Below are 26,462 nucleotides of genomic sequence, written 5' to 3' on the forward strand. Positions count from 1 at the left end.
TGGCGCAGTATAATTTTCCAACAGACTAGAGATACTAATTAAGTAGAGTTTTCCTACAGATAAGAACTGCCCCTTTGCTAGCTGGGAATGAGATCCATAACGCATATGTGAGATGAAGAGCTTTTGTAGTCGTATCTTTTTAATTCAAAATTAAAATGTAAAAAAAAAAAAAAACATTAAAAGAAGACATTTCTTTATCCAAGGAACAGATGCATTTAAGTGAAAATGATAAGATATTCTCCTGACTGGTTGTATTCACAGAAATGATGGATGCGTAAAATGAAAACAGCAGGGCCTAAGATAGCAAAGTGGCGTGGAGGCGGTTAACACAAATTATGTTTCAGTCAGAGATAARGAGTGAATGATTGCACTGCACTGYATTCAGTTGTATTTGTCATTATTGCACCTTCCTTCTTACGGTGATAACTGTGGATCTATCTGATACCAGCCTTAATTTCATTTGTTGTGGTTTTTGATCATTGCCACCCCCGCCTGTTCCACCCGCTCACGGTGAGTCCGCAGAGTGTTTCTACTGGCTCTCCTGCTCTGTCCTGAGCGGTGGCATATTGCATGCAGGCACCATGCGGTGCTGCTGCTGGCATCGACGTGAGGCACAGAGGATTATTCCTGACGACAAGGGCATTAAATGTGTAGCAGGCCGGTGGAGGTCTGAGCTGATGCTCTCTTGTCTGTTTTGGTTCAGCACCAGTTCAGAAGCAGTTCCTTCTGAGCTGAGAGGAGGCTCACAGTACTCAGAGCGTTGTGGCGTTTATTAAAGGCTGAGGGTGTCACACCAGCTTAGACCCAGTGTCCTCCTTCGACCAAGTCTTCATGSTGTACTAGTCTGCCTCTGCTTCTAAAACGSAGTGCTTTGCAAGGCAGTCACTTCTCCACAACTGAGGAGTTTTCTGTTTGCCCCACTTAAATCTCTTGTTAAAAGCTTAGGAGTTTACATGAACCCAATTGATCGCATCCAGCGTACAACATTCAAAAACATAAATACTGTGATTGAGACTCTGYACTGAAAAGAGCTGGATAGTGAAACTGGACAGTAAAACCATTAAAAGTGCCTTTGAGGAACATTCATATCCCTTAAACTTTTTACAATTTGCTGTTTTTCAACCGTATTCTGCACATAATTGTGAAATGCATATAAAGAGATATTTGTTTTAAAAAATTTGTAGTAAAAAAATCTAGAAAGTCTGATATTTATTGTATTCAGTCACTGAGAGTCGTAAACTGCACAGAAAAAAATGCAATTACACCTACAATTAATTTTGGGGTATTCTTTTTTATATAGCTCAAGCTCAGTTAATTTAAATGGATATTGTCTAGAATATTCAGTTTCCAAGTTTTGTTGCATATTCTGAGTGTGATGTAGGCATGGACTGAGCCCTATTAACACWTCATAAGCTTTGATCTTAATTATTTCTTTGTAGCTCTGCTTTAAAGTATAAGGTAACTTTCCTGCAGGAAGGTAAACCTTTGCTCCCCTCTCAGGTGTATCTGCATTTCATTTTAAACTGGATTTGTACATATATCTAAATCCATCTTTTAATAAACTCAGTTGSTTTCCTTGTCTCCACTTCATGATTGGGTRATGTACAGTGTTAGCTTTCCTCAACATGTAAACATCTGGTCTCATCTGACCAGCACATCTTTTGTTCAAGTTTGTTGTGTAGGACGTCTTACAGCTTTATTTTAAAAATTATATTTCTTCTTGTGTGAAACCCATAGAAGCAAAATAGTTGCCCCTAAAACTGCTTTATTCTTTAATACAACCTAATCATTGACCTGACCAGTCTTTGTAATTAGATGACTTCTGCAGGCATTTGATTTAACTGGATTTTACTTAGAGGTAACAGTGAACACAAATGCAATTAACATTTTTTCAGATTTTTATTTGGATGTATTAGTGTCATTAGTAAAACAGCAAAATGAGCTAAAGTTCAAGGAGTATGAATACTTTTTAAAGCACTGAAGCTGAAAATAATTATTMWACACAAAACAAAATGACCACCATCTTTAAACACTATAAATAGTTTGAGCCATGCYAATCTSAAGAGAGCCATATAGATAAAAGAAGGCTATCCTACAAGCAGTTGTAGGTGAAATTGTAATTCTTGAGAGCAACTCCAGTCCTGCATTCCAGCCCGACCAAACATCGAGCCGACTCTGTTTGATCCTGAGAGGGATATAGGCCTAAAGCCTTTCCTGTGTGAGATGTCCTCCTTTAAAAAGATTATAATCTCGGCCCAAGCGTCTGGCAAAATAGAGGTTGTTGTGCTGGAGCGCCAAACAGACAGTTGGCTTCAGACCTGAGGGGAATGCTGTGAAGGTTCGTTTGTACGTGTCTCACCTGAGAGGCATGATGACATCGACGGCTGAAAGAGCAGTTACAACCAACAAGGTAAATACAGACTCTCTGAAAGAATTTCTGTTTGCTATGGCAACTTACTTTCTATAAGCTGTGCTAGTGCCTTGTCACACATCGACAGATGAGAGATCACAGAAATGTCCCTGATAATTGCAACGGGACTAAAAACAAAAGATGCTTCAAACAAAGCACCTCTGTTTTGATTCCTTCAGTGGAAGCTTGTTTGTGTTATCAACGACTGTCAGGTAATTCTGTCCTTCTGATAATTCGAAGGCTTCCAGCATGTCCCTACCTAGCATGCTTCTCATGACTCACTGACGAGATGCCATTCAACCTCTCCCCTGAATTTTGATTCGATTGGTTTATTTAATTTTCCAGTAAATGCTGAAAATGTATTCCTGAGCACCTCCTTCAAATCAAACCATGCAGTGGAGTCATGAGGTGGGTGGAAATGAATAGCTCTGTTTCAGCTTTACTTCAGGTCACCAATAACACCACAACCCCAGACTCAGTCACCTTCAAAAAGTACCGTGTAAGTGTTATAAAAATCAGAACTACTCCAGAATTGAACATGAAGCGACTGCAGTGAAAAGTGGACAGCGGTACAGAGAGACAATAAATGTTTTATGAATATTCCTTCATACAACTTTTAAGCAGTTTTTCTCTCAAGTCAGGAATTCTTTATTGGAGGTTCACCAGTGCTATAAATGAACTCCAACTAAAAATAATCCAGAAACACTGAAAATTAGGGATGTCCTGATCAAATCCCAAGCTATTTTTAATTGATAGGTATCAGAGTTCCTGACTATATTCAACTTCTGTTGCTTATTGTTTGTAATTTAATCTTAGCTAACCATAGTTAGTCAGCATGTAATGCAGAAATGCAACAAATCACAGCTTGTTTTGTGTGAACAGTTTCTGAAACAGTAGTTTAAATGATGGATGAGTAATTTATCTTTATCTAACAAACATGTTTTCCTTAGAAATGTAAGCATTACACAGCCATTTTCATGATGTGCAAGTGTAAACTTGCTAGCCAAACACCCATCTATGTATACGAGTCATTTTCTGTTGAACTCTGAATATGGCCGATCCAGAACTGTAATTTTCCTTTCAGGGGGTCATTCTTATGTGGATTTGGATATGTGCTTGGACTAACTGTGATGCTAAAAAATAAAATCAATCTTAATCTTCGGCTTTCTAGCACACACATCCAGGTTTGGGTTGAAATACCTTTGGCGCAAAATAAGGATGTTTGGAACCTCCTCACACACTAACAAATCCTTGCACATGATCTGTAAGACTGAAGCCAGGACTGGATGTTTTCTTTGGAAGAAAATGTTTCTCAGAAACTCACTCCTTGGCCAAAACATAAAAAGAATACAGGGGACTGTTGCCACAAGCAGAACACAATGAGTCCTTCTTGGAAATTGGTGTAGTTCTTTCAGAATGGTCTTTGTGTACTAAACCCAAGGTCTACCATGGGTTTAGTACACAATGGTGTGCACTGATTTGCAGATTTAAAAAGTCTCGGTTATGTCTCGGACATGTTGGATTTGGGATTTTTATTCTCAAGAACCGCAACGGCAACATCCCTTACCTCACTCACAATTAGAGCCTTGGGAGTTTTTTCTTTCTTAATTTCAACTTTACCCCCTGTCTCTGTGTGAGAAGAACAGAGCAGAGCAATGAGAAAACAAGAGAAGAAACATTTCAGAGTCCAAATATGTGTTTTTGTGTTTGTGAAACACAGTCAGACAAACCTCTGAAAGTCGCTCACTCTGCCTGCGTGCAGATTTTACTTAAATGTTTGCAGCAACAACTATTATTACAATGATATGCTCTTTGAAACGGTATCTCTTTCGTCTCACCTCCCTCAAAGTTTTGGTTTTGTCTCAGTCTTGCTCATGGTCTTAACTTTATATAAGATCAGGTGGTGCTGAATGCAACACTAGTGTGCAGATTAATTTAACCAAGTTATTGTAGCTTTTCTCTTCAGATTTCTTTGTGATGCTCATTGGACAAAAATCAACAACTGAACCAGCTGGGTTACTTTAGAAAGATAATTCTCACCAGTTGGGATTTTAGACTGACCTTGACCTCATTGTAATAACCAGGATCAAATTTAATTAAATTTGAATCTATGTGATTGATTGATTTATGTTTGTTTGAGCTGATCACACATTTCTGGATTTTAGTAGAAATTGTCTTACAAAATCTGAGATGACAGCAAATTGGACCTACATAAACTGAATTAAACTCAACTTAATCTTTGCAAACAAGTAAATTCTAAAACCATGTATCCAAATAGACTAAACAGATAAAGAGAGCTTACACACAAATTAATCAATCATCAAGATAGCTCCCGCTTAACCTCAATCAATGGATTAATTGGTTMATCAAAGCAGACTTAAATATTTCACACTGTTATTTAACCTGTGGGCTTCCGACGCACTTAATAAAGACTGTTCCAGTAAAAAAATTTTGTAAAAACACATAGTAGTAAGAGAAAAGAGAAATAATTATGATATATAGCTTACAATAATGCACCCGACTCAGGTTTCTCAAATATCAAAAGGGGGAAATTAGTGCATTAAGCCTGCTGAGCTAGTGCCAGAAATATGCACAAAATTGATGAGGTGTCACTTTCAGTAAGAGTCACACAATTGCACCGACAAGAGCCTCTCTGATCCCTCCCCTCCTGCCTGTCTGCCACCACCGAGGCACAAACACTCGGATCTGCATGGTCTGCACAAAAAAGAAAAGTCCTTGGTTTTAGGAAAGGTTACCTCGCTCTCCTCGGCCTTGGCAAACATTATTGGCATGCATAACGTGACACCACAAAGCCGCCCATTTCGGTCATTTTTACTGCGTTCCCTCGTCAGCAGGCCAAACGTCCAATCTGCAGCCCAGCGACCAAAACAGAGAGATGATTTTATTTGGTAACAGACGACAGCGCGTGCTAACAACTGTGGCCGACAGCCTTCCCCAGCAAATGCTTAGACTTACATTTTGAGATCAATTTCAAAACCATGTTAATTAATTTAGACTGCTGGCAGCACAATGCAGGTCAAACAGGGCAAACAAGTTACAACATCAGCCAATTAGAAACACACAAGCGTTTTACATTTTCTTCATAACTAGGGCAGGTCTAGTGTGAGCCCAGACATGACAGATGGAAACTTACAGAGGATGGAGACCGCGTGTGATGTAAATTATACGGAGCTAGGCAAACTCCCTTCTGTGGTAATGAGGACTGTAATTTTGTTTTCTTTACAACAGAAAAGTTCATGTTTTAAATTATTTTGTAAATATGAGGACAACAGAAAATCAATGTGAAACAAATACTTACTCACTGTAACTGACAGACCATCTTTTTGAATATCCTGTTTCACAACACAAGCCTATCTGGTGCCTTATTATCTGGTTGTTTTTCAGTCAATTAACTTTCATCACCGCAGATGACTGTATTTATATGGCTGCAATTTGTTAATCCCCAAAGCACGGATGGTTGATTTTTGCGCGTCGGCCTTAAGATTTGTCATCGAGTGCATTTAGGTCTAATTACTACCAGTTTTTCTCTGAAAAGAAGAAAAAGATTTTCATCCATCAATAGTGAAAATGAAAGCAATAAATTCATCAACCTATCCCCTGAGAAGGAGAGCAGGCTGACAAATGAGTTCTGAGGCAAATGAAGCAACACAAGTCCCTGTTTGGGAATTACAGTATAACATGTTTAAGACTTATGCCTACTTTCTTCTAGACTCCGAGTGAATAATTCATCATAAAAAACTGTTAGAAACTATTCCCTATATCTTAACATATTTTACTTTGTATGCCGAGGATACACAGCACTGTTAAAATTGCAGTTTCTTGTGATTTAGCGAAAACCGAGGCTAAGCTAAATCCTTTCTAAACCTTTTTGCACATGTGACATTTATCTTTTAACTGAAAAACGAACAAATCTGTTAGAACGAAAAAGAGGTTGCATAAAAGTGCACACATTTGAACTAATACTCTGTTAAAGTACCTTTTGATTCAATTTCATCATTCAGTCTTGCTTGTTAGGAGTAAAATCAGCATGCCATATTTTGACTTGAAAGTCTCTCAGATTGTGAGGATATTTTTTGTCCAAATGAGGGTTCATTCAGCTGATCCTGCAGATTTAGCTCTGGACACAATTTTTATTAACAACAGTTTAGATTGCCAGTTTAATTCCTGATCATCACATAGTCCTACCAAAAGTTTTGAAATTATCTCACTTTTTAAATGACAAATAGGACAATCTAAAAGGGGTATGTAGATTTCAGAGAGTTACTATATGTCAGTTTTCTCTAGAGATTCAGCCGACTGGCTTTTAGCTCAGCTCTGCCGATTCAAGTTTTTTCTCTATAGATTATAACAAATATTCTCCACCTTCTTACACAGAATAGTCTTGAATTTAAAAAGAAATAAGGGTATTTGAAGACTACCCTCATTTATGAATAAAAGCATTTGTGCCTAAACTTGCTTCAAAAACCATAAAAGTGCATGATGTTAGTTGACGTGTTCAAATGATTGTTAAATTGTCTGAATCTTAATTAATCATGCAATGTTTGTGGATGTGGATTTCTCAAAGTGCTGCATTGTTTTTTGTTATTCTCTTCATGTTAAATAAAATTTGTTTGAACTGTCTTAAGTTAAATTAACACAAAGGGTTAATTAACTTTCACCTGACAAGCATTTAATCAATATTTTATACCAAATGGTGATTCCTTAAAGAAAAATACCCTGAATTAAAAAATCAAAATACAAGTGTCTGACAAATATGTGGACCTGAGCAAAGTATAGAAGAAATGTTTAGTAATTTTTCTGCATTTTGCTACATTTTACCTCACATTTACAAATGAAACCAATCACACTCTTGCAATGGATTTAGTTTTTTTTTAAGTTGTGATTTGATAAAAAACATATTTTTAACATCATATCACTGGAGATGTTTGTCAAAGTAATTAATTGGTTTCTTAAGATCAATTTTAATAGCAGTAAATGATATAAAGTCGACTTTAAAATTAAAATACTAAAAGCAACAACCCATAAACAGAAACAAAAGTTTAATAAAATCCCAAACTCACTCATCTCATGCTTTGACATGAAGCTGATGTGAGAAGCATGTCTCCACTGTTTAAGGCCACTACAATAGATAGCGCGACTTTGTTCTGAAGAGAGTTCACATGACTTACAAATCTGTTTAAAAACGGCCTCTGAGAGCAGCTTGTCTGCTGGAAGGATATCTCTGCGCAGAGATGGATTTAGTGGAAGCAGGACTGATAAGCGGCGGCGTCCTTACCTCATTAGTGTTCCACCGGTGCCTCTCCTTCGGCAGCGACGTGCATTTTGGTAGACATTCAAGCAGCTTCTTGGGCAGGTATATTTTCAAATGTCCATGTTCATCTACAACGAGAGCGAAACAAAAAAGAATATTAAGCATGGGCTTCATATCTTATTGACTCACTTGTCTTCCCTCTTTATCAGTCTATCAGTCTCTCGGCTTTAAAACGCTGACTATAAAATAACCATCCCCAGCTGAATTAGGAAATTAATTTAAGAACAGCATAATGCATAAATTTTAGTTTGTGGTCGGCTAAATTATTTTACTGTGTAATGCAATCTGTCAGGGGAGTTTACCAGGAATTTTTCACTGTCAACTTGGAAAGGCTGTGTCTATTCATTATTTAGACACAATAAACACCCTTGAGTGATTTTATGGTGTATGGAGAGCTAGTATTGGAGGCTGTGTGCTGCCCTAAAGAATGTGGGGCATTATTCAAGGAAATGAATGCAATTACCAGGGCAATTGCTTAAATCATAATGTATGCATTTCAAGCTACAATTTACAAGAATTATCAAACTAAGATTTACAGACAAACCTCTGACGTAAAGAAATCGGGTATATTTCTTATTATTCTTCTCTTTTTGTAAAATATGCAAAATATCTTATTTTGCATATTTATTGACTAAATTTATTTAGTCAATAAATTTTCAAATTTATTGACTAAATTTGAAAATTATAAGAGTTTATTTCACTAACTTAGTTCACTATAGAGATCAAGTCCACAAACTGATGTTTCCAAAACTTTCTGTTAAAAATAATAGTTTTATGCTTATTGGTAATGAAAACATAACCTTTAAGATTGTTTATTAAAAACAAAACAGTTTTAATAAATAAATAAGCACCTGCTAAAAGATTATTTTCAAACTGTACTTTTGAGAAACAATCACCACTGCAGCGCAAATTCAAACTTATTGAGAATGAATGGTTTAGAGAAAAAAACAGTTAACTAAAAATGTCTTTTTAAATGTTATGGTTTCAGATAATATACTGTAGTTTGCAAAAGTATTTATACGCCTTGATTTTTTTTGTATGTTGTATACTTTAATACATTATTATTGTACTGCGTAATTGGGAAGTGGAAAGATACAGGATGCATGGTTTTTCAATATTTCTTTTTACCAACTAATACCTGCAAAGAATGTTCTGCATCTAAATGAGTCAATACTTTGTATAGTCAACATTTGCAACAATAGTTCTAGCTCAATCAGACTGAATGTAAAGTATCAATGACCAGCAATTCTCAAAAACTTTCCATAGATTCGTAGCTGTAGCAGTATTTTTGTTTCACAATAATGACGATCTTACAAGCTTGCTTTAGTTTTGAGCTTATGTGCCCATTTGACCCAAAACATATTTATCTTTGCCATAGAGAACATGTTTCCTTTCTTAACAGTCACTTCCAAATAACTGAACTGTACGAACATCTGGAAATTGTAACTAAGGATCAAAACTTTCCTGAGAGATTTTAAATGTTTGCATTTTATTACAAAGCAGTACATGCGAGTTGAAGCCTTAAACACATCCAAGGAGGTGCATCTATTTAACATAATAAAGATTGTTGATTAAACTATAATGTATAATCCCAAGTTTCTTATAATCATAGTAACTGTAGCTCTGTCATGTTGTAGGTTGTGTATTTGGACCCAAATGCAGGGAGGCAGAGGTAGCTTGAAGATGAAGGATGTTTAAAAAAATGAACAAAAAAATAAATAAATTACAAAAATCAGGGAGCCAGAGCAGAACAAAAGCCATAAATCCAAGGAAAAAACCAGCAGGGAAGAAACAGAGAAAATAACAATGTATAACAGGATTAGAGAGGAGGAACTAGCCAGCAGTATGAGCAGGAGGGTTTAAATACTGTGAGGGTGAATGCTGGAACGAAAGACCTGGGCAGGTGTGACAAGAGAGAGAGAGAAAAATGGCACAGTGGGCGAGGGATAGTGACTAGAAAATGAATACAACACTAAAGTATAACTAGACCAAAGAAACAATTAAACTACAGTAACAAGGAATAACTGGAGACAAGAAATAAACATAACTAAACACTAAGAAGGACTGAAAGTAAAACAAACAAAACTGAGAGATTTAAAGAAAGAGACAGAATAAAAAAAACAACTCAAAGCAACCCAGCACATAACACTCTATTTTTCTGCAGACCAACAACAGATTTTTGTCTAGGATTCCTCTAAATATATTTGCTTCACCCTGTTCCTACTGCAGAGAAGCATCTTCACAGCTCGATTCTGATCCCACCTTGTTTTATCCATGGACAGGCGTGGTGAAGGTGATGTGAAAGTATTAGTTTTCTTCCACACATTGCATTTTTCATGCAAGCATAAAGGCTTAGTTTTATGCTCTTCTGACATGTTTGCTGTTTGGTTTGTGAAAGAAAGAGACTTTTCATGGCTTTCCTCTTATTATTCTTCAATCAAGTCTAGATTTGTTGAACACACAACTACTGCAGTAGCTGTCGTGTTAATTTCCTCCTAAACTGTGGGTCTCTACCTCTTCGCTTCTGTGATTAATAGATTATCAAAGGATATGGATACTTTTGCGAGCATCACTGAATTCAACTTGCTACTTAGTGAAATAAAATATCAATGCTGTAGGTAATTTATGATCACTGTTAAATAAATTCAAATACTATCTTGAAAAAGTAAAGCAGTAAAGTCTGAGCAGATGATCACATCAGACTGTTTCACTGAGAAAGTATTTTAGCATCAAAAAAAGACCAAATACAGGTTGAGCTTAACTTTATACCTGACAGATAAATTTATATTATTCATCTGGCTGCTAACTTCTCATTTTTATAGGAGCACAACAAGATTTATAATGATTAAAAAGAGTGTAACAATGCATTTTTATGTAAAACTATTTAATCCATGAGAAAATGAATCTATTTTTCAGCTGTAATGTGTGCATGCCAAACCGAATATAAATACATTTGTGCAGTATAATGCAAATGACTCCATCTGTAATGCAATAAAGCTTAAAAATAAATTTCTACAAAAAAACAAGCAAATACTTGGAATTGAAATGGCTTTTTTTGTGATTATAGAAGTGTAAAATGGGAGAAAATGATAAATAAAGTGAGTGAAAGGAAACAGACTAGATGTCAGTGGTAGATCTCAATGGTTGAGTTCAGGAAAAGAAAGAAAAAGTTTTCAAAATGTAATCATAGAGATAGAGTCTCTGTGGCTTCCCTGCTGCCTATCACACAAATATAGTACAGTGTCACTGCCCCTGAACATCCATATGGAAAATTCAACCCAGTTGATCCATAGAGACGGAGCTGGCATGAAGCCTCTGGGTGTAACGTGTAAGGTAGAACATCACTATACCCAAAGGAGTGCCGAAGTAGATTTGTAAAATCTGCTACATCCGCCTGTTCCTGTAATACTACATGTAGACTCAGTTTTTTATGAGCTGCACACGTAATCATTGGCTTAGCCCAATTAAGAATCACATCCAGCATCTGCTCTGAGGTACCGGCACAGTGGTTTTATCGTCAAAACTGGAGAACACGCTGTCACTGAATGACACAAGGTGAAGGAAAGATAGAAAACTGTAACTGCCTTAATGTGCAGTCTACTTACGGGAGCTTAAAATGGAATAAAATAAGAAAAGCGAGCCCACACTTAGATTAAAACTTGATGGAATTTCAGCTTTACATTGTACATTAATACTATCTGAAATTTGATAAACTTGTGACAAACCTATTTTTTTTTCACTTATGGTAACCTCTTTCTGCAGAGAAATTAATAGTTCCCCGTATCACCCTAAGGACACAAAGAATACAGTGTCTGGCAACATATTCAGTATGTAAAATATTAATAGCTATTAAACTTTTTTCATGTTGTGTCACATTTTAATGGATTTTTATGTTTTAAATCCATGTGAAGTAGTGCATGCTTGTGAAATAGGTGGAAAAATTACAGATGGTTTCAATCTTTTTTTTTTTAAGTAAATGAAAAATATGTGCATGTCTATTCAGAAACCCCCAGAGTCCATAGTTTGTAGAATTGCCTTTAGCTGCAGATATAGCAGTAAGTGTTTTGAGGTATGTCTCTTGCATATGTAGAGACTCAAGATTATGCCCATTCGTCTTTGTAATTTAGCTAAAGCTCAGTCAGATTAGATGGTGGGTGTCTGTGACAGCAGTTTTCCAGTTGCCAAGATTCTTAGTTTAACAAGCGACTACTGTCATATTCAAAAGGTAGGTAGCAGGTATTGAACAACCTTTTCATTAAGCCCACATTTGTGTATTAAAAATGTTTTTTTTTTTTATCAATGTCAGATTTCTATTCTCTGTAAAAGGAAAATCATCACAATTAACAGAAACAAAGGCTCCAAAACATCAGTCTGTGTGCAATTAATTTACATAACGTGATTTGTTTGGTGATGGAGTTACCAGCTTTTCAATAATAATCTAATTGTGCCTGCAGGCTTTTATTTATTACGCTCCACTGTAGCTCTGGCTGTATGTTTAGGGTTGTTGTCTTGCTAAAAGTTAAACCTCGATCCCCGTCTTAAAAGTTCTGGAGCAACTAACAGATTTTCTTCTAGGATCGCGTTTAGCTCCATCCAACAACTCTGACCAGATTCCAGGTCTTTCCTGAAGAAAACCGTCCCCTTGTCATGATGATGAACAGTGCTCTGTGAAGTGTTCAGAGATTGGCATAATGCTTATAACCTAACCATGACCTAAACTTCTCTACAACTTTGTCTCTGATCTGCCCGTTGTGCTTACTGGTCTTTATGATATGGATACAGTTACACTGTTTGCTTGACAGTATAACTTTGAGGCCTTCGCTGAACAGCTGGATTTACTCAGAGATAAATACACACAGGTGAACTTCATTAATTAGTTGACCTCTGAAGGTAACTGGTTGAATAAAAGTTAAAGAGGTGGTTGGAAAACCACCATGGTTTCATTTCACAATTATTCACATTAGTGTGAAAATTCCAGATTCAACATCTGCAAACAGATATGTCTATGAAAGGCATTCTTACTCTTTTAAAACATTTAAACAAAAAAACTATTTTAAGAGAGTTGCAAAAATTTTCATCAGTGGTTGTAATATTTTTTTACTTTTAGTAACAGTTTGTTTGTTTGTTTGTTTTTTACTAGTTTATGTGCAATCCAGTGGCTTTGGAAATCGGTTTCATCTCCAAAATACTTTGTAGTTGAAACCTCTATGCATAAGTTGGAGCATTAAATCACATCTGTGTTTTACTTATAAATTCTTTACAGGCAGRATAGCTCAACTCTTTAGTACCTAAACTATATACTGCAGCAAACATCATGTTATTGTGGCTGGTTTTTAAACATATTGCTGTTATAAATCTCGGAGGCTTAAGCAAAAAAACACATTTAATTCTTCTTCTCTTCTATACCTGACGTTGCAAAATTTTCAGAAGATTATAAATAAACAGAAAAGAAACACCGAAATACATCGTTAAAAAAAGTTACAAAAAAGTTATCACTTCCTTTGACTGCCTATTTGCTTATAGTTTTTTACATTCTCCTCATTGTCCCTTCTGACAAATCTAGCCTTCTCAAGATTATATTTTTGCAAAATAGAAAATTTTCAGTAATTTATTTCACCCTTTAATCACTGATGAACAAAATAAAGTTTAACATTAGTGACCATTTTACTTCACAAGGCAAAATAAGGTGAGACTACTTTTCAGGTTTTGGAAATAATAGATTACTGATGTGCATGTTGATTACAGTGTCAAAACTCTCCATCTGTGCCATAAAGGTGCTCTCTTCACATCAAACTATTTCCAGGTGTTACTTTTACAGCATATAAAGTATAACGGAAATTCCTTTAGACTCCTCTCCCGTATACTGAGAAAATACGCTTTTACAATTGACTCCATATACAGTACAGGCAGTAAACTGCATTTGGTATGAAAAACAAACTGTGGATTCAAAATGCTGACTTTCAGTATTTTGATACTGTGTGCATTGCTCCAGAATAGCGAAGTCAGTCAGCTGACCTCAATCCAACTGAGCATGTGTTTCACTTGCTGCACACCAGACTGAGGGCAAAAAGCCTTCAAAACAAGAAAGATATGAGAGTGGCTGCAGCACAGGCCTGGCAGAGCATCACCAGGGACCATGCCAAGTATCTGTTGTCGTCTAAGGATCATGAATTACACAATTACAACAGCAGCAGCACAGTCTGCAAAGAAATATTTAACATATATCTAATTAATCGTGATGTCTACATTTTAACAATGCATGCTCTCTAATCAAACGTAAACGTCGGCGTTCACTGTATCTGCCTCTGATACAGCAGAGTATTCCAAGCTACTCCTGCATCGTTTTAAATGCAATTGTGTCTTTTTGTTGTTAAGTACGCCACATGTTTTAGATGTGGCACTTCAGATCAACACAGTTGGCATTCTCTAATCCAGGAGTCCTTGTCTAACTTCAAAAAAGGAGTTTGTTTTTTAACACGGAAGCTCTCAAAGCTTGCAAGCGGAAACTCAGAGTAGAGGAGGGCTTTCTTTTCACAACATTGCACTCTCAAAGTTTTTTTTTTTTTCACGCTAATAATATCTGAGCTGCTGTATGTCTTCGATTTCTTCCACTGGGCTTTTCCACTTGTGAAGAAGGAAGTTCCAACAAAGAATTGCTTATTAATTAAAGATCTGCCCACTGTGGAATGAAAACTACWGCGATTTGTGCATAAGCAGAAAACAACCCCAGGGAGAATACCTTAGAAACCACATTTGGACTATACTTAATATAGAGTAGAGTTCCCAAATCAAATTGTATGATTTGATTAGTGCTTAAAGAACAAATACATGCATGACCATAAGCTAATGGCACACTAAAATAACTCTGCTTCTCTGCATTTTGCATATGAGTCTCCCTTTAAGGTTTAATAAGAAACTGGGATTAAACAGCAGGCTTAATAAATGCCTGCAGCTGGTAGCTGGGGGAAAATACACAGAAAAATACAATTTGGTAGTAACACTAAAGTGCAAGACAGGCTGCTACAAAGGTTTGTTACATGAGAGGATGTGCTGAGCTGAGCTGGCACACTGCAGCCAATTACATTCCAGGTCCTGATGAGCAAGCTCACATACAAAAATCTAAACAGAGACGGAAACTCCTTTCAGCACAAAGGTTTGCAGCTTTTATGTTACAATCACAGGCTGTGTTTGTGCCAAATAGCGGTCGGCTGCACATGCTGCTCCATAATTTACATCACCCTGGCTATAAAGATATATTTTTCTCTGCTGATGTTTGGATTATCACTGATCCTGGCTGCTAAGCAAACACTTGGGCTGAATTTAAGGGTATTTGTCATGCTCGCTTGCTCCAGCCCCACCCTAGAGATGAGAGCGAGGGTCATGAGACTGGAAAGGCTGACAAAAACAAATCTTTAATCAATATCTAAACCCTGAACGCAAAACCCTCTCTCTTCTGTCTCTGTCTGGGAGCGCTCTGGGAGTGACAGTTTTTCTTTTTAATCTGTGCCTGCATTGTGGAGAAATTGCAAGCTAATGTTTTGGCTATAGATCACTCAACAAATCGCCAGTGGCGGTGCATATCTAAAGCAACTGTTTGAATGCTAACACTTTCCACAAAGGCTAATATGGCTTGTAGACATGAAGAGCACTGTAAATGTTTCAACATGAATCACATCAGAGCTAAGTTACACAGTTTTGCTGCAGATATAGAAACTTTGGATACAGCACTAATCTGTAATTTTGTCACAAAACAAATACAAAAGATGCATTTGTGTTGTGAATTAATGTGACAAACCAACAGATATTAATGAAAGAATTTAGTTTTTTCGCAGATGAAAATCTATGATTTTGTATTCAGACTCCAGGGTAACAAATTATCTTGAGATGCCACCTAATTATTAAGTCAATAAGTAATGTATTATTAGCATAAATCTAGATGTTGTGTGTTGAAATTCCTGGTCTACATGTAAAACTTTACACATAGAGGAAAAATTAACAGCACACATCCCACTGAACAAACCAAGCCTACAGGGAAACGGGTCAGATTTGATGGGAAGGCGGCAAAATACAAAACAACATGTCATATTTAGCTAATATTTATTTGTAAATACATATGTTCTACCTTGTTTTGGTTAATCTGGCAAAATCTCAATTGGGCAAAATGGGCAACTCAAGAGGTTATAAAAAGACTATAGGCAGAGGATAAACATCCATCAATCACTCGAACAGAGTAGAAAAAATTTACAATTTGATTTTCTGTCAGTTTATCCCTGCATGTTTAAAGGAGCCAATAAAGACAAATATGAGCACTCTGCCAGCATGATCACAGATAATTGAGTTTACACAGCTAACTGTGGCTTACTTGTTTATAAACATTCGATTCTCATCACTGACCAGTAAGAAGTGCTGAGAAATTCATTTAGGTCTAACACCACTGAAGTCCAGAATCATTAAACTGGATGAGTTTCCCTGCACAAAACTGCATCTTGGAATTTAGCTTAAAGAGCTTTACAGATACATCAGTTTTAATGTTGTGAAGGACCATTATAAAACACAAATATCTTTAAAAGAAGCAAATCTGACAGCTGTTTTACATGCAGCTGCAGTGTATAAGATATGAGCCATGAAATACTGAAATATAATGGGATTTATGAAAATTGTCTATGAAAGAAAGTGGAAAATTTCATGTAGAAAAATTGCTCTACAAAAGGCCAGATGTCAAAACAGCAGTGAAAACTCAGAAAATGGGTAAAGAGGCATAAAGTAGTAACAAGTTGTAGGCAGAGGGAACAAAAAGTAGAGATGAACTCAGACAACCAAGGAGAAATGGTCAGCTGGTGACATGCTGCATTCTAAAAGCACAAAATCTGAAAGCGAGACGTGAAAGAATGAGGAGGAAGTGTAAACAGGAGGTACAAACTTGCAGAAGAATTTTCAGGATATTAGTTTTGAGCGCATTCATTTCTGAGGAAACGTTTTTCTTGCCTCTGAATCTGTGATTTGCACATATCCCTGACACAAACTATAACAGTACGCAAAAGGCAGGTACCAATTTCTTTCCGACAAATAAACCCAACTAATAAGTTAAAAACTGACTTGATTTCTATCGGAAACCAAGTACAAGAYATCTTGTCACTCTTTATAATAATTKTATATAGATTCCAAATAACAAAACAAAAACAATTTCACTCTGTTAACTCTGTAATTTGCAGAACCATTTCTACAAAAGTGCCACATGTAGACACTTTTTTGTATCTAAAGAATTTCCATTTTGGTCTTTACTTCTTATTGTTATTCTCGCAAAAATGCTTGCAGTCCTGTGGCACTGTGATGCCATCTTGCTTGCACTGCTCTTTTGAAGTCTGCTCATTGATTTTCAATTATGTTTAGGTCAGGGTATTGTGAGGGCCAAGGCCAAACCCTCAGCTTCCGCTTCTTGAGGAGCTCCATTTTGGACTTTGATATTTGTTTTAGGAGTTTTTCAGTTGCAGAAGCCCTCTTCCTTTCTTCTACACACTTTTGACAGAAACACAATTGCTGTTTAGTTGTTGGATTACTAAATGTGTCAAACATAAAATAGTCCTTTCTCTAAATTTGTATAATTGAAATGTTTGTCTATAGTTTYACAAAGAGGTCACTTAATTTATGGTTTACATTTTCGCTTAAATTTTAGGCACAATTCTATTWTGCACAAAATCCTCCTGTTTAAAAGCACTGCTAAAATTATGAGACGGAGCAAGTTTTTCTCTCCGCATGTGAGGCGTTCACAGGCGTATCTACTCAGTGAAAAGTTCACTGCAATGTCAAGTTCTGCTTATTTTTCTTGGAGGCTTTTTGGAGTTTAATGCGAGCTACAGTTTGCTGTTTGCTTCTCTAGCAATCCATCAAGGAGTTTTCTCAAAATGTTCTGTTTCCCTCAGACCTCGGCTTGACCTTCGTCATTCCTGCTAACTTACTTTTTCCAATTGAATCGAGAATTACAAACTAACGCTAAAAACATTTGTCTGTTTACTTCTCATGACTTTCTTTTGTGTCAAGGCTTTAAAACTACACACAGACAATTGAAGCTATGTCTGACTTCCTTTGCTGAACTGTCCAAGGTCCTGATGGCTGCTGATAGGAACACGGAGAAGAGTGAGCAGACTTGGATTTAAAATAGCAATGCATTAGTGTAGGACTGGGAAACCAATTATGTTTATCATTTGGCCCATGGCCTGTTTGATAATACCCTTACATGCAGTGAAATTACTCACCACCCACCAGTGTAAAAGAGAAAAAAGTATCTGACAAGTAAACCTTCATGCTGTGATGTTACAAAGCAAACCAAAACAAAGAGAGCAGTTCATGGCCTCTGGAGATAGCATCTAGGATGAGTGTTTGACCTGCAATGTACACAACAGCTGTTGGAAAAGATGTGAGGGGAGTTTGTTTTTTTTCCCACTACTGGATACATGCAATATAGAAATTTCTGAGAATCTCAATGGACATCATCTCTTATTTGTTCTGCAACTAGACAAGAAGCAACATGTGCAGTAGTATTGCAGCTTTTATTTTTAAGGCTGTTGTTTACAGCTGCACTTTTAATGCTTCACCAGTGGGAACACGGGGCACACCATGTATTGTTATTATTATTATTATTATTATTATTATTATTATTATTATTATTATTATTATGTGTATTATTATTATGTGTATTATTATTAATAATTACTATTAATTATTAATAATAATACACACTGTGTATTATTATTATTATTATTATTATTATTATTATTATTATTATTATTATTATTATTATTATTATTATGTAGCATAATAAGGAAAGACTGTAAAAAGAAAGTCAAACTGCTAAAAACAAATAATGAAAAAAAAAACATTTAAAAAAAAACCTCGGCCTATTACTGGAAGTTCAACAAACATGCACACATGGTTAACTGCCTGCAACAAACTGAAAATGACTCTTTATGTGTTCTCAGCCCTCAGTGAGCTCACCCATCCATAAAAATCCCATCTCAAGGAGAGCAGAGGTGAGGTCTCTTTTTCCCCACCTCTCTTTCTCTCTTCCTCTTGTTCTTTTTTCACTCTTCTCCCTCTTGCTTACAAATGCGCGCACAAAAAAGCGCCTTCTTTCTGTATCATAACTACTCTCACAATTACTCAGACGATTACTCAGATCAATGGTTTGCCTGCCTGCATTCTGACTGTCCCCCCCCCTCCCTCCTTGGTAGGCAGAAAAAACCTCCAGGCTGAACACATTAAACAGAGTGTGTGACATGGGGGACAGGATAGTGTAATATCACGCAATAACATGAGAGAAAATAGCAAGACTGGCAAAACATATTGTCAGTCAGAGCTGTCACACATGAGGGGGTAACACAAAAGTATATCAGCTATGTATCTGTTACAGTCTACAACCCTGTTTCATAGATCTGCACAAGAGCTCCCCTGCCATTAAATCTCTAAGACGTTCTCGGTTAAAGAGAGCAAAACAATGTGGTGCTGTGGAGCTCTCCCAGTGGCAGTTATCACTGGTGAAGCACAGAGCCTAACAAGGGGTTGGGGTGATTTCATGCTCTCTATTTAGAAATGACAATACATGAGCACACTTAATTACGCAGTCTCTATTCTAGATCAACACGGTCTTCCAGCAGCGAAGGGGATGGTGTATTCATTAAGAGTAAAAGGGACTCCTTTCTGCTGAGAAACAATCGGCTTCACAGAGGGGGACAGTTTCAATGTGGGAAACAGACAGGAGGCTAAAACAGATCAGACGTATTTTCTAAAGAGGAACGAAAAGAAAGTCATCCAAAATAAAGTCAAGACTTTGGCCTATATTTCTGACTGATGTGTTTTGGTTGTGACGAAATAAAGCGACTGTGTGCAGAATTGTGAGTGCAGTGAGGCAGTTCCCTCAGAAGCTGGTTTTTACAAGTCATAAAAATCCTCTGTGATGCTTCTTTTTTTTTCTCTCTCTCTCTCATCTTTGTTCTTTACTCCCGGTCTGCAGTTTTCACACAGCACAAAATGTAATGACAGGAAGACAAATAATAATTCAATTTGAATATCACAGAATATTAACGTTTAAGAAATGCATGAATATTTTAGTCCTATGCTATTTAACCTGCCAACATTTTTTATTTGCTCTGTTGTTTTCTCGTCATCAAAGAAAGCTTTGAGAAGAGCAGACAAAAGGCAAAGACAGAGTCATAATTGATGGCTCAGGGCTCAAGCTTTCTCTCTGAGGGTCTGCTCAGGTCCTGATCCCGTGGCCTCAACCTGAAACAATCACTCTTAGTTAACGACAACACTTCAGCTATTGACAGCATGATCCTGTAAAGCAGACACTTCAATCAACAGAGCAGCCGCAGGAGGTGTTGTGTTGGAGGAGAAGAAAACAGGGGAGGGGGMATGGGGACGGATGAAATCAAGAAGTAAATAAATGAATTGATGGATGAATAATAGATTGGCCAGCTAGTGGCGACTTGCAGCAGGAATGCAGTATTAATAACTGACTCTTACTGTTCGTCTCTGTGTCATCACTGATACTCTTAGGTGGACCATGGCCAGCATAACACACTGCTGATCTGTACATTCGATCCGGATTACGAACTTTCTTCAGTCCTTTAGGAGGCAAAGAGAAAAGTAGAGAAAAATCGAGGAAAAGTAGCATTCTTCCAGCCTGTGACAGCTAAGCACAATCCTCATGCACAAAATACACAGAAACAACACAGAATATTTAAATACATACAGACAAAGTGCGTGTGTTTGCATCTTAAATAATAAGTTGGAAAATGGCTTAAAAGAAAGGCATAATTTATTGCAGCTGTATAATAATACTCCAAAAAGTTTCTGAAAAATTCAACCTTTTATTTGAGGGTATTTATTCAATTTGAGAAAAATCCTATCTGTTATGAAATAGTTATTTTTTGTTTTTTAACTAAATCAGCAGTACCACAAATACAATAAATGTAATGATACCATTTTTTTCATAATGTATCAATTACTAATTTAAACGTTAATCTGAGTTTCTAGAGATTTTGAATTGATAATTAATAAGAATAGCTGTGGAAGGTAATTTTTAAAAAAAATCTCCAGATCTCACTGTAAGAAGAACCGCAGCATCGAGTGACATTATATGGTCACCAAGTCCCCACAAAACCCATGATACTCTTTCTATATGCCAATCAGATGGTTGAAAGGAATGTGAGGAAAAAATAATCACAAATGCAAACATTGGAGGTTCCTACAATCTACTGGGACTTTCACTGAAACCATCTGCATCAGTCAGAGGAGGTTGCAATTAAATTTATTCTCAAAAGATGCTGCAGGTGGTTAAAACAGAAAAACAATATGTGAAACATTGTTTCCCACAAGTATGGTAGACAATCTGTGATGCTGTGGGCCTTTTTCATTTCTCAACACCATGGTAACGGTTTTAAAGGCATAAAATTGTGAACTTTATCAAAAGCCAGGTCATTTTATATCGCAGCTGAAAATGGGTTATCTTTGGTAATTTTGAAAAGGATAATGCTAAAATTAAATCAAAAATAGTTTACCTGAGACAAACCTAACACAGTACAGAGACTTAAATTGTATGGAAAGAACTCATGAAAATATATAAAGAAGTTAATAATAATTGACAACATCTCCCTGATTGTAAATTCTCATTTCTTGAAAGGTTACATCAGATTATGCGTGGTGCTATTCTCAATAAATTGCAGCATCAGATATTTTCAAAAAACAATAATTTCTCAAAATGTAATTCTTACCTCCAGTACATCAATTCACTCAAATTAAAGGTTGGATTTTTAAATGTTTTTATTATGATATTATACTAATACAATAAAATAAAACATTATAGCAAGGTTTTTAACACTTCTTTATCATGGAGGCAAACAATTTCCAGAGAACTGTATTAAACACACAAATCACGTTTTTGTTGCCCTCAGAAATGTTTTATATCCTACAAGGAAATAAATAAACAGTAAGGGTCAGTGTAACTGTGACCCTCTTTGATACAGGCAGTAACATTTCTTATTGTTTAAGTGGTAAACTGAATGATTCAATACAATCAATCAGTTGAGACCGTGCAAAGCAGTACGTAAAGGTCTGCTACGTGCAGGAATCAGGAGCGATACGTCTCAGCAACCACAGACACTGCCCGACTAACATCCATCCATACCTCACTGATCCAATTAAAAGGCAGAGCAGAAAACCCAGCACCTGATTCACTGATTCAACGTAAGGCCAAGGGAAGAAACAGTCTGTCCTACAACACGAGGTTCAAAAATTCATGCCTCTTTTTACAAAACAGGATAGAAATGTTTGTATCATTGCTGCACAAGCATTTTTTGGAAGTTGAGGGCTCACTGTGTGCTCGCTTGATGTTTTGCTGGCGCTTCACGTTGCATTCTGATAACATCAAGAAGTGCATTAAACTGCACTGCTTAAAAATAAGAAAATAGGGTCTGTTTTAAATTGCCCACTTTTGTTGACTGTTTTTCAATTCCTCCATCCTTGTATTTGCATTTTTCTTATTTTGAATGAATATGAGGTTACAAATTTTAGTCTAAAATTTTTTTTAAAAATCAGACTGTGTGAAGATTCAACTTAGCGATTAAATAAAATCTCGAGGCTTGCCGTTACAAAGCCCCTTGCTTCACATATGACTCTTGTACAGAAGTATTTGTATAGGGCTGTGACCCGGCAGATTTTTTTAAGACTGCAGGCTGTAGTTTTCTCTAGAGCAGTGTCATTGTGAGGCATATCAAGCCTGTCCTTTCGGTGCCCTCCTAGCCTTGTGCTTAAAGTAACGCACACACTGAGATTTTTAGGTGTGTGAAGGGGAGTAAAAATATCCCCGAGGGCCTTGAGACTTGAGAGAAATACACCAGGATGTAAACATTACACCACAGAGTAAGTCCAGGTCATGGCCCCTCACTTGTTATGGACCTTTCGTGAGACCTGCCAAACAAGTGTGAGCCATCAGCACTGCCCACAAGCCACAAGGACAAAAGGTTGAAGTGGGGTGGGGGGAGTCCTGATTTCATAGCTGAGAAAAAATGCACACTTCCTCGTTACACAAAAACTGCGGTAAAACTCGTGTTCTGCATTAACGAAGAGCACAAAACAAAGAAAAAGTGGGAGCAAAGACTTCTGACAGCTCTATATAAAAGCTGTGAAGATCAAGTCTGCATGAGACGACATGGCATTTACATAAAGGTGTGAAGTAATCTCCCTCTTTCCCTATGCTCTCCACCCTCCTCCTCCTTTTTCCACTGACCGGCCTCTCAGGAGCACTGAAAATAACTTGACCGGCTCAGCAATGGGACTTTCAAGCCTCGGTTTTCAGTGAAAAGCTCCTTGCGTTGGAGAGGCTACACTACCACTCTAAGATACAGCCTGCGTGTTTAGTTCATTTAATGTTAGGAAAAGATTTAAGACTCTACAACATAGTCAAGTCATTACTATCACAAAACAGATGTCTTCATTTCTTTTTTGTCCAAGCCCCAGACAGAGTCCAAAGATATGAGAGGCTCCTTAGCTCAATAGCACCCCCTGGTGGGACTCCTTTTGGTGGTTGGCACACTGACATCCAAACCAACTAAAACCACAGTGTTTAATCTCTATCGTTCATAAGAACAAAAAACTATTTAAAACACTGGTAATTATGCATGAAAATAATTTATCTTCGAAGTTGCTGACACTAAGTCTGACATAGTTGTTCTTTTTAATAGTCAAACACAATAAAACATTAAGAACTGATAGGAAACAGCTGGACCTAACGTGCAACATCTTAAATTATGCAGCTAGTTTTTAAGTCTAGAAACTCTTTTTGCTGCACCCTGAGGCTATTAACATGAATAAACATAAAAATAGAGTTTCATCGTATCCAAAAAGAACATGGTGTTTCAGGAACATTAATGGACTCACAAACAAAAAGTTAATAATGACAGATATTTGCATGCCAAAAAGGCATAAACAGCTATTCAACACGCCAATATTGTCACGTAAATTCGAGAACGCATTTTAATATATTGAAATTTGTTGCGTTAACAAGAGCAATTAGATAACTCAACCAAGCCAAAGTACAAGTACGAACGAAAAGCTGCGTTTTAGGCTATCGTTCCCTTTATTTTCATGCACGCGTAATTTAATTACTCACCCAAAAAATCCATGGGCCTTTCTGAATGGGCATAGATCTCTCATGCATCTGAGTTGTAATAAAATATTCCACTAAAAAGGAAATAATTAAGCCTGGTGCATCTGCTTCTCAGTGAGCGAAGCGTGTGAAATCAGCTGAGAAGGGGGAGGAAAGTCATCATTCTGTCCTATGTGTAAAGTAATGTAATGGGCAGGCTGCTGGAAATCCTACTCTCCATCCTCCCTCTTCATCTTCTGGTGTGATGGCATTTCAAGCGCGACAGGGCATCTCAAGGCAACACAATGGTTTCATACTCTTGTTTCAGACCGAATGTAGGGCAAAAAAAAAAAAAAAAAAAAGTATTGGAAAAACATTATTTAAAAATAGATCACAGTTCGCCGGATGCCAAAGAAAGAACGCTCGCGCTTCAAGGAGGAACTGAACGACCCTCGCCAACTTACATATTTTAAAACAGGCGTGTCTTAATTATTATTTCAGGGCAGCCAAAACAAGCGGTTAGAAAAAAGGATAAACTAACAGAACGGAGCTCTGAAATAAGAGAAGAAGTTGGTCGATCCCGATGACATGTTGTCATTAACTTAGCCTTGTTGGGAACAACTTGCACTGCACGTCGTTTTGACAAGAATCCGGAGCACAATAAACCGTACACGCGGTACTTTAAACCACGCTGACAATTTGTCCTCGTGGCGTGTTTTTTTCTTTTCTTTTCTTTTCTTTTTTTTTTTTTTATAATGTGGGCTATGCTGGGAATACAGCGGCTGGCTCCAATGAGAGCTAATATTAGCTGGCTAGTGATGTCTCCACGTTTCAGCTGCCTCTGTGTGTTCGGAGGAAAACAGCGGCGCCGTTCTCCGCCGAAAAATTTTCTCCCCACTCGTCCTCACGCTCGTGACATCCCCGCGCGGAGTTGCGGCCGCTCCGTAAAAAAAACCCCCACACCACAGCGCGGTCACACTGTTAAATTTAATCCCATTATATTTCTTCTTACCTTCCGGCTTGTTTTCGGCAGCCATTTCCCCTTCACGCGCAACATCCTCCTCCTTCCTCACGACCGTGGGTACCACGCGCGTGCACGGCGAGGACAGCACGAGGAGGGACCGGAGCGGCACGCGGCGAGTCGGTCCGACCAAGGCGAACTTACTATTGGCTGCAAGGCGGTGAGTGACGGAGGGGCTCCGAGATGAAAAACAACATCTCTCCTCACCTTGGCACCTCCAGCTGGGATTTTATTTATTTATTTTTTTTCCCCTTTATTGATTGTATTTTGAAGGCATTCCTGAATTAAGCTGCTTTTAATAAAATTGTGGGTAAAAGAAAAATAAATAAAAGTATATCCGATGCTTTTTGAATATCCTACTGAGTCAAAACTAGTTTGAATGTTTTATTTTGAGGTTGTAGGTTGTCAATCCAAAGTGACACCAAACTTGTTTGTGTCATGAAGTAACAGAGTAGAACCCCTTCACTAGACAAATATTCACGTTTCTTAAACATGTGAACAAACAACAGGCAATATAAAACAATAACAATGGAAACTCGACGTTTCTATCGGTCTGACATTAAATTCGACTATATGTTTTCTACTTCTATTTTCTACAGGCTACTAAAATAAATGTAGAGTCTGCTTTACAGAAGTTTTAGCACTTTTGTGTAATTCAAAAGTTAGCATATTACTGTGCCATTTAAGAATTTATGAAATCCCTCATAATGATGCCAGAGCTTTTTAAGCTTTTGATGGGTTTATTCCAAATATGAGTTAAATGGTGTCATAACTGTGGATGTCACTGGAAAGGATTTCTTGACATCCACAAGTCTGCATCATCCTTGAGTACACTTGACAGATAACTAAAAAGTGCCACTTTCATCTGTTCAAACAATTATATGCAAGAAGAAACAAAATGGGAATTCCCAGTCATTATGCAGTTCAGAAAAAAATACTGGATGTGTCCCAGAGGAGCAGATATTTAGGTCCATAATGTGCTTGCTCACCCTTGAACAAAAACTAAAGACCTCTTGAAGAGGCAGGATGAAGCTGGTGAGAGTATTATTATAATGTCATGTTTCACATGCAGAATGACAAGCAGGACACAGAATGAAAAGGTAAAACAGAAGAAAATGTACAATGAAGGGAAATTTGGCCCTCTGAATTCGGCACCATCTTGAGAAAAGTGTAGGAGTTAAGAGGCGTAGAACATAAAGACGGATGCTTTTGACAAGAGAGATGGATCTGAATGGAGAATCTGCTGAAGGCTTGGAGGAGAGTCCATCGGAGTTGAACAGATGGTTTGTAAAATATTGTGTGTTCATGAACAGGGAGTGTTGGAGACTGGGCAAGCAGATGGTGACTTGAGGATGATGGAGTGGTTGTGGACAACCATGGAGTGGTGGAAACATTTGGTGGAGTTCTGACGTTTGGTTGTGGAGTCCAGAGGCTGTGGAAGACAGTGAGAGTCCTCAATATTGGAGGGACAGAAACTTTGTGAAACAAGACCTTTACAATAATGCAAGGCCAACATGAAGAAGAAGTTGAATACAGTTTCACATGATATATATATATA

General features: G+C 37.2%; 1 protein-coding gene across 5 annotated transcripts in view; it reads right to left on the minus strand.

The window, feature by feature from the left end:
* Positions 1-26,428, minus strand: part of camta1a (calmodulin binding transcription activator 1a) — a 393,081-nt gene extending 366,653 nt beyond the window's left edge. For 2 of the 5 annotated variants that reach the window (XM_008414291.2, XM_008414286.2), the window contains exons 1-3: positions 24,896-26,426; positions 20,262-20,363; positions 7,707-7,810 (exon numbers count right to left, since the gene is read on the minus strand). In XM_008414291.2, coding sequence (XP_008412513.1) covers positions 7,707-7,810; positions 20,262-20,363; positions 24,896-24,920 — 231 coding nt within the window. In that variant the 5' untranslated portion in view covers positions 24,921-26,426. Of the gene's footprint in view, positions 1-7,706; positions 7,811-20,261; positions 20,364-24,895 lie in introns of all 5 variants that reach the window. The other 3 variants (XM_008414292.2, XM_008414285.2, XM_008414290.2) reach the window with 3 other exon arrangements.
* Positions 26,429-26,462: the final 34 nt, after the last annotated feature.

The sequence above is a fragment of the Poecilia reticulata genome, linkage group LG7 (genome assembly GCF_000633615.1).
Source record: "Poecilia reticulata strain Guanapo linkage group LG7, Guppy_female_1.0+MT, whole genome shotgun sequence".
NCBI classification, from domain to species: domain Eukaryota; kingdom Metazoa; phylum Chordata; class Actinopteri; order Cyprinodontiformes; family Poeciliidae; genus Poecilia; species Poecilia reticulata.